Source organism: Lycium ferocissimum, chromosome 1 (assembly GCF_029784015.1).
Source record: "Lycium ferocissimum isolate CSIRO_LF1 chromosome 1, AGI_CSIRO_Lferr_CH_V1, whole genome shotgun sequence".
Classification (NCBI taxonomy): Eukaryota; Viridiplantae; Streptophyta; class Magnoliopsida; order Solanales; family Solanaceae; genus Lycium; species Lycium ferocissimum.
The window spans coordinates 70,768,965-70,786,134 of record NC_081342.1 but is presented as its reverse complement, the minus strand read 5'-3'; the positions used below and the strand labels follow the sequence as shown (position 1 = coordinate 70,786,134).

The window sequence follows — 17,170 nt, the reverse complement described above, 5'->3', positions numbered from 1 at the left end:
ATTTTCCCTTCGAGATTTTTTTTCAATTTTTCTTCCTTTTTTTCCCCCTGGATTCTCCTACCTAATATTCATGCATCGCATGCATGAAAAATAAATCACTTTCTTTCTTCCACAGCCATTTTCCCCCCAACTTAATTCTTCGGATTTCGCCTTTCTCATTTCTCTCGTAAGCGCTACCAGCCAAATATGACTACGCCTTAGTCCCAAACAAGGTTACTTTTCATATATAACTCGATAAAAGTGGCATAGATTGGATTTTGTATATGGAACAAATTGTTGACGATCTTTGATCATTTTCACCAAATATTTTTTCAGTTTTTCCTCATAATTCACCTTCCTTCACATGCAACACTTTTTTTTTTTTGGATCATGGATCTTTTCTAGTGTATCTTCTAGGCATTCGTTTGCAAGGAAATATATGGATATTTCGTTCATGAAAAAAAAAAATATTCATTTACTTTCCTCCTAATCTGTTTGAGCCTTTGAGGAAGAGGAATTTAGAAAATTAGTGAATGAATATGTGGTCAAGCTTCTTTTTGTAGGCACCCTTATTTCTCTTTCACTACTTTTGGAGAAAATCTATCCTACTTAAATTGTTTTAGTATATTTTTGGAAGACAAATAGAAGAATGATCAATTGTCACATATTCATCTGGTTTATTGGTTTGCAATTCAATAAAATAATTAAAACTAAAATTATATTAAATGTAGTTGAATGCCACAGAAAAAAAAAAAAAAAAAAAAGACAAAAGTTTATCTTTTACTAATAAGAATATTGCATTTAATTTAATTTAAGTGGTAAAGTGTACGTAGAGGAATGTACTGATTATTCGAGGTTCAAATCATACATTGTTGACTTTCGAAAATTTAGAAAGTACTTGCGCTTAAAAAAGAAGAAGAAGGAGGAATTCGTGTCACTAGTGTTGTCTCATAATTTCACTATCCTCCCTCTATGTACAATATAAGTGATTATTTCACTGATGAACAAGTAATCCGAATAAAAATTGGATTTAAGTTATATACACTAATGTTGCAATGGGTTTTACATCATTAATATGATTTAACATGTTATAGTTGATTATTTACCAATTATTTTGTTTACCAATTAGATCTGTATTAAATAAAGTTACATGCAATTACCTTCTGAGTTTAAATTCTATGCATTGATGGTATAATTCCGAGTGCGCGAGCAAGTTCGTAGCGTATTTTACGATAGATATGCATTGATGCATGCTGTTGTCGTTGTTGTTGTTATACTCCATAAATTGGAGGAGGAAGAATGTTATATATAAGTGTATATCAAATTGTTTAGTATAAAAAGTATTTACACAATCAAGTTGTTGATTAGGTAATTACACGTAAGTCTCTACCAAAGTCGCTACCAAAAAATATGAATTTCCAACGTAATATATCAATAACGTTTCAGTCAGAAATTTCATATTTGCGCGTCCATCAATAATTTGCATTTTAAGTAGTGAGGTTAATTGCAAATTTGGTAAAAATAGTAATCAAAATGCTAAACTCACTGATTGCTACTTGCTAGTATAAAATAATTTACACCATCAATACATAATTTACACCATCAATACATACTTACAATTTAATTCTTATTATTTTAAGTAATCTCATCGTGTAATTTATTTTTTATTTTTATTACATTGCAGTATGAATATAACTTACTCGAAAAGATTTTTTTAAAGCCCAAACGGTCAATTAGCAATACTAGTCTCAAAGTCACAAGGATAATTCGCACCAATGTCCCTATTTGGGGATGATCTTTAATTTTTGTCCCTCAAATTGTGGTCTTTAATTCTTGCCCTTCAACATTTTTGGCGCGGCATATACTAAATTTCGATCGGCATACTTATCACTTAACTTCGGCATATGCATCATGACATTTTATAAGTTATGTCGGACATGACAAAACTATCAACATTCAACATAATTTGAAAAAATACATAAATTTAGATTTCGCTCGGCAAGCCGTCATACATATCATCAAATCCACCCAACTCATGCCGGAAAAGGCAAAACTTTCAAACACTCAATATAATCTGAAAAATATCATGCAACCTTAATTCCTACAGAACTTATACCAAATAATACAAATGTCAGTTTTCAAAAATAAAAAATATTACTTATGTCGAACAAACATATCTGGATATTTTTATTAAATAAACAGACCGGGACAAAAATTAAAGCTTTTTGAAGGACAATCCGTGCAATTTCTTCGTCGGACCCCCTATATATATACACCTCGCGCGCGAATATTAAAACTCACGCTTTTTTTTCTCTCCATCAAATGGAAGAGGATAACGGAGAAAGATCAAGCTTCGTCATTGGCCTCATCGAAAACCGTGCCAAAGAGGTTAGGGTTAATTTTCAACTGTTAATATTCTTAATAAAAGTTTATCAAGTGAATTTGAATTTATTTTGGAATGAAATCGGTGAAATTATGCAATGTATAAAGAGTATATTTGAATTTAAATAATGCATTTGTGTATTTTCAACCGTTAATATCCGTAATAAAAGTTGATATCAAGTGAATTTGAATTTGTTTTGGAATGACATCGGTGAAATTTTGTCAGCATATTTGTATAATGCATTTGTGTATTTTTTTCAACTCTTAATATCCGTAATAAAAGTTTAGTGAATATTGAACTTATTTTGGAATGAAATCGGTGAAATTTTGCAATGTATAAAGAGTATATTTGAAACTTTAATAATTCATTTGTGTATTTTCAACTGTTAATATCCGTAATAAAAGTTGATATCAAGTGAATTTGAATTTGTTTTGGAATGACATCGGTGAAATTTTGCAATGTATAAAGAGTATATTTGAAACTTTAATAATGCATTTGTGTATTTTTCAACTCTTAATATCCGTAATAAAAGTTTATCAAGTGAATTTGAACTTATTTTGGAATGAAATCGGTGAAATTTTGCAATGTATAAAGAGCATATTTGAACTTTAATAATGCATTTTCAACTGTTATTATCGTAATACAAGTTGATAAAGAATTTGAAGTTTTGGAATATTTGAAATTTTGCTTTAATATATTTGAAACTTTAATAATTCATTTGTGTATTTTTCAACTGTTAAAATGCGTAATAAAACATGAGTATATTTCGATGTATATCACATGTATAACCAGCAAATTTGTACTTTGTTTTGAGTTAACAGACGATGATTTTGCGATGTATAATAATGAGCGAATTTGAACTTATTTTTGAATGAATCCGTGCAATTTCGCAACTTAAAGAGCAAATGTGAACTATTTGAACTATTTTTTTTCTTCTGAATAATAGGTTTATCTTTGTGGATGTATAATGAGCAAGTTTAAGCCTCTCTCTGCATGTATAACCAGCAAATTTGAACTTCATTTGTTTAAACAGATGCATTCGCGATGTATAATGAGCGAATTTTGAACTTATTTTTGAATTAATCGGTGAAATTTTGCATTGTATAATGAGCGGATTTGATCTTATTTTTTGAATGAATAGGTGCTATTTCATGAGCATATTTGAACTTGTTTTTGAATGAAGGTGCAATTTTGTAAGTAACTAGCAAATTTGAACTTTATTTGAGTTAAACAGATGCAATTTCGCGGTGTTTAACGAGTGCATTGGAACTTATTTTTGAACAAATCGGTGCAACTTTGCGACGTATGACGAGCATATTTGAAACCTTTTTTTTTTTTTTTTTTGAATGAATAGGTGCAATTTCACTACTTAACGAGCAAATTTGAACTAGTTTCCAAACAATAGGTGCAATTTCGAGACATAACTAGCAGATTTGAATTTTTCTTCTTCTGAATAATAGGTTTATCTTTGCCGATGTATAACGAGCAAGTTTAAGCTTCTCTCCAGTAAATAGATGCTATTCTGCGATGTACAACTAGCAAATTTGATTTTCTTTTGTTGAATAAATAGGTGCAGTTTTGCGATCTCAAGGGTGCTTTAATCATGTATATGAACACGTACGTTGCAGCTTATAGTTTGTGAAATTTGAGAAATGGATAAATATGATGCATGTGTTTGGGGATAGCTTTTAGTTCAGAAAAACTCGAAGAAGTGATTGGATTATGCTTAATTTTATGCGTACTGTCAGAGTACATATGGATGTGTTATATGTGAAATTTATTGATGTATTGAGGTAATCCAGATGCAGGACTAAGCAGGTCATCAAAATTTATAAGTTTCATGGTAGACTGATAGTTTTGAGTTTATCAAATTCGAAGAAGAGATGGTATTATGCTTAATTTCAAGCTGTATGTCTGGGAATGTGGATATACAATGTGAAATTCACTGATATATGGAGGCAATCAAGATGTATGACTACTAAGTTACTGAACAGATATCTAGACTATTGTTGGAGAAGTGAGAGCTACTGAACTAGTGAAAAAAAAAAAAGGTTCTGAAATTGCAAGAACATTAGCAAACATTTAGGTTAATCAATTTGAAGCAATGGACAATACTAATCCCTAAAGTCCTTTCTCCTAGCGCTAAGTTTCTCCTCCCCATCTATCTAGGTCTCTATAATAAAAAATAAGATATACGCTATATGTTGCACTTTATAAGATAGTGTTTGACTGTGAATTTAAGATGTTAGTGTGACTAGAAAAAGACTTACATTAATTGTTGAGAGAGTAGTTTGATAGGTAAAATAGTAAACTACCACATTCAATTTTAAATTTGGAAAAGGCAACTAAATTTGAATTTTTGGAAGTTGTGGAAGTTGGATAAGACAATATTATCAGTGGAATGGTGTAAAAAACGTTTTTTTGGAGGTCTTAACATACTAAGATTGTCAGATAAATTGAGCGAAAGGAGTAACTTTTCCCAATTAATGAATGGATGCATGGCCATAATTTTGTGACTAAGTGAGTACTCATTAGTCATTATTATTTCTCTCTTCTATGTTTAGCTGTTGCATTTACATTCAATCATCTTAAATGCATGTATCAACAATAGTGTTTTCCTTCACCTAGAAGACATTGTTAATCTTGTGGTGATGTTATACTGAATTCTTTAAGCAGCTTCTAGCTTTGGTTGAAAATATGGACCACTTAATGTAGTTCCTCAGAACTTTACGGCTTAAAGTAAGCTAGAAAGGAACCAGCTCAGAAAGAATTCTATGGTGCTTCTCAGGGTGAAGCTGCACTGTACTTGAAGTCTATGGTGCTTCCCAGGGTGAAGCTGCACTGTACTTTTTTTCTTGATGACTTAAACGGAGTTAGCGTTTTCTTTGCTTTTTTTCAAAAGAATCCAATGAGTACTTTGGTGAATTGCATTTAAAGAAAGAATCTGTGACTAAGGTTCCCTGGATGCAAGTCTCTTTGAGATGTTGATTCACTTTATGTAGAGGTGGTCGAGTTAAAAATTGAATTTTCAAATTCATAAATTCTCCTTAACTCAAAGTGACACTGTTGTCATTCTGCCACTTCTTCTGAGTAATATAAGTTCTCAGGATTGAATATTTCTTGAAAAATGGGAATGAGTTCTTAAGAAGTAACTGAGAGTTGAAAAGAAGAAAACTATGCTTTGCTGAAATTTCACATCCTAACTGGCAATAGCATTTTTATCGGCAGGTTGGAGTAGCTGCGTTTGATTTGAGATCAGCGTCACTGCATCTTTCTCAGTATATAGAGACTAGCAGCTCCTATCAAAATACGAAGACTTTACTACAGTTCTATGAACCTATGGTGATCATTGTTTCCCCAAATAAACTAGCGGCGGATGGTATGGTCGGAGTCTCACAACTAGCTGACAGAGTTTGTTCCTCCACAAGAAAGGCAAGTTTCCTTTAAACACATTGGTGACTTTATTTTGATAGAAGTGTGTTATTAAAATGTTATAAAAGTTAAGGACTTATGCTTTTGTTGATGTAGACAGGTTATAATGGCTCGTGGTTGCTTTGACGATACCAGGGTACTGACTTTACTGCTTCCCCATTAAATAGTGGTGGCTCTAAACTACGCCTTAATGAGTTTTAAACACTGACACTGCTTCAAACTTTAATACATTCTGAAGGGAGCTGTACTGGTTAAAGGTTTAGCTGCTAAGGAACCGTCCGCTCTTGGTCTGGACTCATATTACAAGCAATACTATTTGTGCATGGCTGCAGCAGCTGCAACTATCAAGTGGTATGTTACTATGGTGACTTCCAATTTATTGGATGTGGTATTGAAATACTTCATCTGCTCTTCTTGCATGTAGAATGATAACTGCAGATTCTTTGTCATATCTTGAGAGTTATGATGCAGTCTGTATAGCAGTTTGCAACAAAACCAATATCCATTTCTGATAGATACAAACACCAAATAAGCTTATTTGCTCTAAGAGCCTCACCAGCGGTGTTTCTAATACCTAAGTTTGCAATTTGAGCCAGTAAGTTCATGAATGGACAGTTAGTATAGATCTCAGTTAGGTATTACTTGGGTTCAAGTTTCCAAAGCCTCAAAGAGCAAGCCCAAGTCAACAATTATGCCCTCAAACCACTGTGCAAGGAGTTCAAAAATTACTCTCCACAAATGTGTAACATTGTGGTGTTGCACAATCGACTTGCACAATCGACATAAGACTTTGAGATCTCATCCTTAGCCCAATGGAAATACTTGTTCCCACATTCCAGTAAACAAACATCTGAATTTCGTCATGTTAGGGTGTTACTTTATTGAATACTGACTACCTTGAGTAATGTGAAGACTGCCATTCATTAGCATTTATGAAAAACTGACACAATTTGATGCTTGGTGAGAGTTGTAACAGATAAGTCATCTCATAGCATGATTTCTCTTTTGCTGCACTAAGATTTTATTGCACATTACTGCATCAGATCTCCGAATTCTCTTCAATTTGTATCAACTACAATCAGAGACCCTTAACACTTGCAATGTCACTTTATGCTATTCTTAACTTGGAAGGAAATATATGGTCGATCACTTTTTCATCATGCGGGCCTCCCGGTGAATTTCATTAACTATGAGCTGTATTACCAATATGTGAAACCAAAAACGATTATTTTTCAGCATATTAAGATGCTAAAGATTTAGAGGAAACCTGCCTCTTGCATCACTTGATCATTTTTCAGATATGATACAAATGCCAAGTACATTATGTGCAGGATTGAAGCAGAGAAAGGTGTTATTATAACAAATCACTCTTTGCTGGTATGTGCGACTTCTCATGCATGAAAGAATCAAACAGCACTTCAATTTATTGAATTTATATACCACAAGAATGATTTTACCATGCAATATGGATAAATCTTTGGATAGTGCAACTATTTTTTTTAATTATTTTGGCCATCAAATTGCACCACAGTAAGGTGTAATTTAATTTAAAAGAAGTATGATCTAGTCCCTGAAGGGGAGCCTTGGCATAACTGGTAAAGTTGCTGCCATGTGACCAGGAGGTCACGGGTTCAAGCCGTGGAAATAGCCTCTTGCAGAAATGCAAGGTAAGGCTCCGTACAATAGATCCTTATGGGCCGGCCCTTCCCCGGACCCCGCGCATAGCGGGAGCTTAGTGCCCTGGGCTGCCCTTTTTATGATCTAGTCCCTGTTCACCAATATCCCGTGATTTGGTAGTGATTATTGTAGTTGCAGCACAGCCAATAAATAAAACCAATAAAGAAGAATGTCTCAGATCATGTTCTCGCATACTATTGGCAAGACTGATTTGTCCTAGTTGGTCTGAGAGTTCCATGATGAAAAATTTCTTTCTTTATTCATTTCAATTTTTGCGGGTGGGCCATGGGGGCTTGGTGAGTTAGCTAAACATATCCCGTTTCTTAGAAAAAACTGAAGTGGCATTATTTTCAACTCTTTGAATGTTAGTATATTGAGTATTTTGTTCACTAGTGTCCTTTATAGAGTCACGTGCCCTATTTATTTGAAGTTCCTTTGGTAAGAGAGATTTCTCATTATGTGGTCAAGAAACAAAATGTTAAAAATACATATAAAATGTCCCACTGTGGTGGATATAACACATCTAAGAATTTGAAGGAACTTTAAGTAATCAAAAGTGGTATCTGGGATTCAAAGTTGTCTTCTCTTTCCACAGGTTACTTTCAATGGATCTTTTGACCACATGAACATTGATTCCACCAGGTAGCCTCCTCATACCAAATTAGTGAGAGTTGCATATCAACTTGCATCTATCACTTACTAGTCGTAGTGGCTACTGAGTTCCATTTCAGCTAACATCAGCAAAATACTTTCAAATATCCTAAAAGGAATGTGTTTAGGAAAAAATAGAATTTATTGTCCAACTTTGTAGATGCTGTAATCTTATACTTCGCCTTTGATGGCAGTGTTCAGAACTTGGAGATAATTGAGCCTATGCACTCTTCTCTATTGGGCACAAACAGCAAAAAGAGAAGTTTATTCCACATGCTTAAAACAACTCGAACTATTGGAGGGTATGGAAATAATTGCATCGATAAGCTGGTATTATATCTTTCACTTCATGGTTATGAATGTCTTTGGGCACTTCTACTCAGTGTGCCTCTTGTTTCACATAATAAGGTCGTGTGGTAGACATTATTTCTCAAATTTTACCTAGTCTGTTTTTGAAATACAGGACTGTGAATGATGTCGGGTTTATCTTGGTTTCTGTGAAAAAGAAAAGCTAGAAATGATATAATGATTTGTGTATCTAAAGAGACAGTCAGATATGTGCTTAATGATTACTCTTGCCTCTTTGTGATTAAAAGTATGATACATTTACGTACAAAGCCCCCACACTTGTGCCAACTTCATAGTTCTTATGACAAAGTTCAGCTCAAGATGGAAAATACTGTAATCTGTCTTTTCAGTTTTTTGTGCACCTGCAGCATAATGCTGAATTTGCTTAATTATACTCCACTGCAGAACTAGACTTCTGAGGGCAAATCTTCTGCAGCCTCTTAAAGACATAGAGACAATTAACACTCGACTGGATTGCCTGGTAAGTTTTCAATGTATTGCATGAGACATTAGAATATATAACATGCTCAGTTATGGAATCAGAATTTGCGACCATCCATCCTGAAAGATTTCATGTTTTACATCTACTTTTGCCCATTAATTTTCTGCTTTAAGAATTTATCTATTTTGGTTGTATCTCCTCCACGATGATGACATGAATTGAACTTAAATGGAATAGTGAGGATTCATATAGCCGACCCCAAGTTGTTTGGGACTGAGGCATAGTTATTGTTGGTTATATCTCCTCCAGAAGAATTATTTATTGAGAGGAAGCCTTCTCTGAAAAGGCTTTATTTTATGATATGTTAGTGTTGCTTTGGGTGATCGAAACAGGAAGGAGGAGATTGAGGTTTCTCTGAACTACTAGCTGAACTAAAGTGTTCCCAAGCAGAATAAAAGTTTTTGACACTGAGGGATGAGCTGTTTGACTACAGCTTACTGATTATGCAATCACTTTGGTCATTACTTGATTGGGTTTTAGTTGCAATAAAATTTAAACAAGCCCGCAGCTTCTTTCTGAGTGTCATATTTTTGTCGTTTATGCCGTGCTTTTAGGATATTATTTGACCTGGCCAAAACCTTTGAGTATACACTATCTTCAAGCAAAGTTTTAAAAACTATTTCTATACCGATTTTTGTCATTATCATGCTTTACAGCTTTTGAAACATTTTTACTTTTCCTTTGAGGCCTGATATATATATATATATATATATCCTGGTCTTTTGCTAATGCCAAATGGATCACTGGTTTACTTTTCCCTTTTTTACTTTTTTTTATTTAATACCTCTGCCTTAGTAATCTCAACCGAAGTCAATGCGACCAAACTTAATTCTAGTGCATATCAAGTTGGATAAAAAACAATCTTCACAGTATTGACATTCAGCTCACTACTTTAATTGTCTTCTTTTTGGTGTATGCTTTATTAAAATCTCATACTTTAAACAAGTTACAATGTTGACACTTTTCTCAATTTATATCCAGGATGAGTTGATGAGCAATGAGCAGCTATTCTTTGGCTTGTCTCAAGCCCTTCGTAAGTTTCCGAAAGAAACAGGTAACCATGTAACAGAAAGGAGGCGGATTCTCTCTTGTATTCTATATAGTTTGTTCCCATTTCAGAAAGTTGACGTATGCTTCTCCATCTAGATAGGGTCCTTTGTCACTTCTGCTTCAAGCCAAAGAGAGTTACCAATGAAGTCTTGACTTTGGATAATGGAAGAAGGAGCCAAATTATGATATCCAGCATTATTCTTCTCAAAACAGCTCTTGATGCTTTACCGTTACTCTCCAAGGTGCAGCACCATTGTTGGGTTCAGGGGTTACAACTTTCTGGATCTTAACTGGTACAATAACTAGCTCGTGATTCAGGTGCTTAAAGAAGCCAAGAGTTGTCTGCTTGGAAATGTTTACAAGACCATATGTGAGAATGAAAAATATACTTCAATAAGGAAAAGGTAAAGTTCAAATTTGCTTAGATATATGACGCTTTCCTCCAATTCCCGTCATGTTGGAGAGCCCTCTTCAGAATTCAGACAGTTCCTTTTCTTCATTGTGAATGTTTGTTGAATCTTCTCCACCTCAATCCCCTCTAGGAGGGCCTTCTTCTTTTTCCATTCTTGTTCTGCTGAAACAGAGGATTCCTGTTCCTCAATATTGTCTAATGTCCATGAGCTAATTATTCCTGTTTCTAGTCAATCCTTTTAGCTGCTGCGCAGTTCTAGTATGATGATTTAGGATATTCGATGGATGCTGTTTTTGTTACTTTGAAAGTTTGTTTCACTTAATTAACAAAGTAATAGATCAAAATAAAGTTCATCACTAAAGAATTAAGTTGCTATGATGTGCCAAATACATTCCAATGAGTGGTGATGTCTTTTTTAGTTTTCCAATTATTATATGATCATTCCTAGATGACGATAACCATGTCATTATATTCATTCAGCAGTTCATATACTCAATTTATCCAGTTGATATTTGTTTCTCAGAATTGGAGAGGTGATTGATGAAGATGTCCTTCATACACGAGTTCCTTTTGTTGCACGGACACAACAGTGTTTTGCCGTTAAGGCTGGAGCTGATGGGCTTCTGGACATGGCTCGGAGATCATTTTGTGATACCAGCGAAGGTTTTCTGCTATATTACACGATTTAGTTTGTTTCTTGGAATTGAGTGGAAATTCTTGGGCTTTGTAAAATTGGGTATGCAACAGATATGAGTGAAGGGAGCAGTGGTTTTGGGAGCTTTCTGTTACATGGTTTAGTTTCTTCTAATCTTAGTTTCTAACACACAGCTATACACAATCTCGCAAATAAGTATCGTCAAGATTTCCATCTGCCGAACTTGAAGATCCCATTCAATAACAGGCAAGGGTTTTACTTTAGCATTCCACAGAAGGACATACAGGGAAAACTGCCTAGCAAGTTCATCCAGGTTGTTATGCTATGTTATAAATTAACTGTCCTTAAGCATCCTGCTTCTTTTCCTCTAACAAGTTTCACATAATCAGGTCGTGAAACATGGAAACAATGTCCATTGCTCGAGTCTTGAACTTGCTTCAGTGAGTATCACTGGACATCCACTATAGGCTTCATTTGGTTGGAAGCAAAACATATTCCATAAGATATTCCTCTTGATAAGTTTTATGAGGAAATCCATCTACTGGATCAGTGTAAAATGTTTCAATATGCAATAATAGCGACAGACAGACAGGCAATACTGTTTGGTAATAGTTGTATAGATTGGTGAAAGTAGTATTAAGACTTAAGCAAGGACGGTAACTGTAGTGGAGAATGACTTACACTCGTGAAATACATAAATTGTTTTCTTTCACGTGGTGTAAAATACTTTCAAAAAGCTTAAGACAATCAAAGTAACTAGAAAGTAAGTGCCAATATTCAGGTGGTTATCCGTATCTTTGCTCATAGATGAGGTGGTTATTCTTCATTCACAGTTGAATGTGAGGAACAAGTCTGCAGCTAAAGAATGCTGGTTGAGGACTGCACTTTGCCTGGAAGGTAAATTGATGGTTCAAATGCACAACTTTTACTACTATTGCTATTGAATCTCTTGTCTACCTAATCAAATGCCTGTCTACTTGGATGATAAATTAGTGGTGACTTTATAACTGAAACATTTGCTTCATAAGGCTTTGATATTTCTTGGGTGCTTCCATGGGGCAAGAAGAATGATTTGAGGTTTGAATATATCATGGGTCTTTAACTTTTACCTTATCAAAAAAAAATATATATATATATATAATGGGTCTTTGTCCTGGTCTCTGGTAGAGATCTGAGTAGTAGCTTCCCTGCATCTTAATGATTCTAAGTGGCAAATCTCCAGACATGGGCGTCTTCCCTTCATTATATGGGGTAGCCTGATGCTCAGCAAGAGTTACATTACTAAGTACTCCGACTTGCACATATTATAGGTTTGTCAGTTAAACCACTAATTGTGCCGGTCCTTCTGGCTAGAAAAATACAAATTGGATAGTGCTAGACTGGGTTTGCTGCTAACTCCACTAGTAACAACATGCTGATTAGAAGGATAGGGATTTGTCTGAATGAGATTGGATTGCAGCTCTTGTTAATGTTCTCTTCCCATCTGTACTTGGAAGATTACAAACCATCTCATGCATATTGCTTCAGCACTAATATGGGTTTTCTTATGTCTCTGACAATTTTGCTCAACACATGAAAGATTCATCTGTTAACCCATATTCAGCAAGTGATTCTCTATTCTGTTTACCCTATTGTTATTTAAGAACTACCCATACTTAAAAATTTGCCCTTTCATGCTAACGTGCAGCATTAATGGATGCAATACGAGAGGATGTTTCTGTGCTTACTGTTCTTTCAGAAGTGTTGTGCCTTTTAGACATGATGGTAAATTCATTTGCTCACATGATATCAACAAAACCAGTTGATAGATATACTAGAGCTCGTTTTACATGTGAGTACTGAGTATTTAGTCATAATTCTCGATACCTACTTGATGCCAAGATTATGAATAAATTGAGTGGTTTAATTTTCCCCCTCATAGGTGATGGCCCATTGGCAATAGATTCTGGACGGCACCCCATTCTGGAAGGCATACACAATGATTTCATTGTATGTTGTGTTCTTCAATGATCTTAGTAAAAGTTTGGAATTGCTCTCCACATAGCAAGTTAATGGCTTTTCCATTTTTATACTACAAATTTCTGAATTTGAAAGTGTTATTGAATTCTCTTTTGCAGCCAAATGGTATCTTTCTTTCTGAAGCATCAAATATGGCTATTGTAACGGGCCCCAACATGTAAGGAACCTTATCCTTAATAGCATCAATCTGTCGGTGTTGGTTTGTTTGTCTTATGGGTATCACAGCATCCAGTATAGGTAAGACCATATCCCCCTTCACATCATGTCGAACCCTTCAAAACTTTAGAAATTTAGGGAAGCGAACAAATGAGAACCTTCTTCTCCTGATGAAGATTTTATCCTTGAACATATATTTAATGGGAAACTACAGCATAAGTTTCTTTCCGGTCTTTTAATTGAATCACTGAGCAAAGCAAGATAATGGATGATGGGGACTTCAACGCCTCTATTTAACTTATCTCTCTCACCCCTCACATACGTCTTAGACAAGCTTTTTCTGCCTCACATGGGTTGTTGTGTCATTGAACTTTGAGACAGTTTTTACACTAACTTTTGGTTTTTCCATTTTTCGACCTGATTACTCTTGTATATTATAGGAGCGGAAAAAGTACTTATCTTCAGCAAGTTTGTTTAATGGTCATCCTTGCTCAAATTGGTTGCTATATTCCTGCTCGATTTGCCACTTTGAGGGCGGTCGATCGTATTTTTACAAGGATGGGAACAATGGACAGTCTCGAATCAAACTCTAGCACGGTATAGTCTTCTACTTATGAATGGTATATTCGGGTATGGAAGTTCAATATTTTAGAAGAGCATTGATTTTGTTAATATATTTATCCAATAGTTAGTTGTACTTGTGAAAAAGCTTCGCATTAGTTTTGCAAAACTTCCAGATGAAGTTTGACCTCTTCAAGTTGCAAATTTTCTCTTTATATTTGAATCATCCTCTCATGGAGATGGCCGATATAAAAATCACCAGTATTTTATGTAACTATGGTCTGCAGTTCATGACGGAGATGAAGGAGACAGCTTTTATAATGCAAAACATTTCCCATAGGTAGATAATTCACAAACTGTTTCAACAAATTGGCATGAGGATTTGTCTGTCTAAAGTTTATAATCTTCTATTTCCTTTGCTGTACACAGAAGTCTGATTGTTATGGATGAATTGGGGAGGGCGACTTCATCCTCTGATGGGTTCGCAATCGCATGGAGCTGTTGTGAGCATCTATTGGCACTTAAAGCGTAAGCTCAAAGCTCTCTTTATACTTCAATCTGAAATGCAATATGGTTAAGTATTGATTACCCCAAGCATGTATTTCATACCAAAACCATAGGTAGCTTATATTTTACATCGTATTAACTGCAGCAGAGTTTGAAATTTAGGCTTTAGTTTTTCACTTCATAAGTTTAAAGGATATTTGGGTACTTGCAAACTGCTAAGACTACTGCTTTTATATGGATGACAGATATGGTTACCAATTCTGGGCCTTTAAGAGTAGGATTCAAAATAAGGAACGAAAGATTTAGAAACCAATCAAGACTGTTAGTGAAAATCATGTTTGAAAATTTTCTTTATTTGTTATTTGAATGTGAGGGTTAAATAATAAAACCTGTACTTGACCCTGAACTAGGGAGTAGACTATGCATTGTCGTCTTTTCTTGTAAGAAGAAAGGCCTTTAGCATTCATCTGCGGACACACATCGGATTGTTCACTGAGCCTCTTATAGGGTCACTAGTTTGAGTTCATTATAGAGAAGCAAGATATTATCTCTAAAGATTTCTCCATTTTTTTTGTTCAGAAGGCTAATAAAATTCTTCATCTTGTACACGGTCTTTAGGTTTTCACAAAGAACTGCCTCTCTTGCTGTTGGATGTGTTTTATTGTTGAATGTGATACTTACAACCAAGTTTCATAATGCAATCCTCCAATTTCGTCTCTTTGGTCGTGGGAGACCTATTAGCGAACGCTTACTTTTTCCATTTCTAGGCTGTGATTCTATTTAAGCTGTTTTCAGGTACTCAATATTTGCTACTCACATGGAAAATCTATCAGCACTATCCACCATGTATCCAAATGTGAAAATTCTTCATTTTGATGTTGACGTGAGGAATAACCGCATGGACTTCAAGGTATATCTTTGAATCATTCAATGGTTTATAGCCAATTTATACCCACCTATTCATTTCCCCTTGTGTTTTCTCCTTAGTTTCAACTGAAAGATGGGTCACGTTATGTGCCACACTACGGCCTCATGTTAGCTGGGGTAGCTGGATTACCAAGTTCAGTGGTGGAAACTGCCAAAAGAATCACATCTAGGATCACAGAGAAGGTAACTTGTTTAAGTTCCACAGGGAATGTCTTGTTTGAGAAATTGGCATTATGCGTTGATAAGACTTTGTAGTTCATTGTACCATTGCAAATTCCATTTCTTTCCACCCTCATCTCTCTCTTAGTAACTATCTCATCCTTGCATCATGGACTATTTTAAATTAGCATTAACGTATCGAAGCATGAACAAAATCGCCTTTGTTCTGAAAGCCTAGCGAGTTCCTTCAGCTAATACATGTCTGGAATCTTGGGTTACTAATTGGTGGAATACTGGGAATCCGATTTCTTTTATGAATAATATTCAAGAAAAGAGTCTTCTAGTTAAATTTGCAATCCTACTCCTTTATCCGAGTTTGGTACAAACTACACCTTTGTGAACTGCACATAGGCGGAGCTTATCTCATCCTTGCATGTTCATGCATTTACACTTAGCTGCATTTTGTGCTTCCAATTTGCCAAGCTTTGAGAAAGCTAGAATTTGCACATCCATGTTCTGTTGATCGGATTGCCTCTTTTTTTTTCGTGCTCGTATAGGAAATGAAGAGAATGGAGGTGAATTGCAGACAGTATGAGGACGTACAATTGACTTACCGTGTGGCTCAACGACTGATGTGCTTGAAATATTCTGATCAGGATGAAGATTCTTTAAGGGAGGCTCTGCAGAGCCTTAAGGAAAGCTGTATTGGTGGAAGGCTTAGATAAGTAGAATGATTTACTCCTCATCTTTCTTCCAGACTGTGACTTGAATACATCTGGACATCTTGGACTTAGAAAATCGAGGGTTAACTGGTTAAAAGTAACGGATAAGCATCACGTGCTGAAATTGAAGCTGTTTATATATGAGTATTTCGGAGATTAGAAAAGATTTATGAATAAAATTCTAAAAGTAAACCAAAAGTATTATAAGCTGTAAAATCAAAAGTTAAGGTGACCAACTAATGACTGGTTTTAGCTTATAACACTTGATTTTTAAGCACTTTATGAATTTACCAAATGCGTAGATGAGCCAAGAAATGCTTATATCCCATCAGTTTATAAGCTTAGAACTCCCTGAGTTCATTGAGATAACTAACTTAAAAGGAAGTGGAATTCTGAATGTTTGATGATTTCTCGTGATGAATTTGAGTTAACGCAGAAATGGTCTAGATCGTTTTGCAAGTAGGGATTATTCATTAATTTGGGAACAAAGCTAATTGTTTTTATCTTTTGGGGTAAAGACTCGGCTGTAATTCGCGTGAAATTTTATAAGGGGTTCTGTTACAAGCAACTTCAGAATATGAAATAACACCTTGAAGTATTTGCTTTGGTTCACACATTATTAGAAACGTTAATTTCGGAACTAATTTGCTCACACCTTGACTATTGCACTCCACCAATATATGTACCGCGTAACTCTTTCCACCTAAAAATGAGAGGTTATTACTTGATTCTTTTTATCTCTGTTGGATTTGAACTCTGATCTCAAAGGTTTAGGGGTCACATTACCCCTTGGTACTATTGCTTTGGTGAACACTAAATTCTCTCAAGAGAACTTTGACAACTGTTACCTACAGCTGGGGAAGAACTGTCACCCACAAAATTTTATATAGACCTCAAATTGTTATAAGCAATTTTTGCATCTGCCCCAACTATAATAGGCACACAAATGTTGCACATCCTGTCCAGCATACAATTTTAAATTCAGATGTAAAAAGAAAAAGGGGACATTGGAATTAATAATTCATCAGCA

General features: G+C 35.0%; 1 protein-coding gene across 6 annotated transcripts; it reads left to right on the top strand.

Annotated features, from left to right (window-relative positions):
- Positions 1-2,250: 2,250 nt before the first annotated feature.
- On the top strand, positions 2,251-16,471 carry LOC132059220 (DNA mismatch repair protein MSH4). Of its 6 annotated transcripts, XM_059451787.1 has the most exons (25): positions 2,304-2,367; positions 4,165-4,331; positions 5,591-5,794; positions 5,895-5,930; positions 6,033-6,145; positions 7,126-7,171; positions 8,067-8,113; positions 8,317-8,424; positions 8,876-8,951; positions 9,954-10,026; positions 10,119-10,264; positions 10,341-10,426; positions 10,958-11,097; positions 11,263-11,402; positions 11,479-11,529; positions 11,923-11,986; positions 12,777-12,920; positions 13,011-13,078; positions 13,207-13,265; positions 13,705-13,861; positions 14,113-14,165; positions 14,255-14,353; positions 15,128-15,242; positions 15,320-15,442; positions 15,976-16,471. In XM_059451787.1, the coding sequence occupies exons 3-25, from the start codon at positions 5,702-5,704 to the stop codon at positions 16,141-16,143; spliced, it is 2,205 nt and encodes a 734-aa protein (XP_059307770.1). In that variant the 5' UTR covers positions 2,304-2,367; positions 4,165-4,331; positions 5,591-5,701; the 3' UTR covers positions 16,144-16,471. The 6 variants fall into 6 exon arrangements, with proteins under 6 accessions (XP_059307756.1, XP_059307762.1, XP_059307770.1 ...); XM_059451773.1 differs by lacking the exon at positions 4,165-4,331 and having other exon boundaries at positions 2,251-2,367; XM_059451779.1 differs by lacking the exons at positions 4,165-4,331; positions 11,479-11,529 and having other exon boundaries at positions 2,251-2,367.
- The last annotated feature ends 699 nt before the right edge of the window (positions 16,472-17,170 follow it).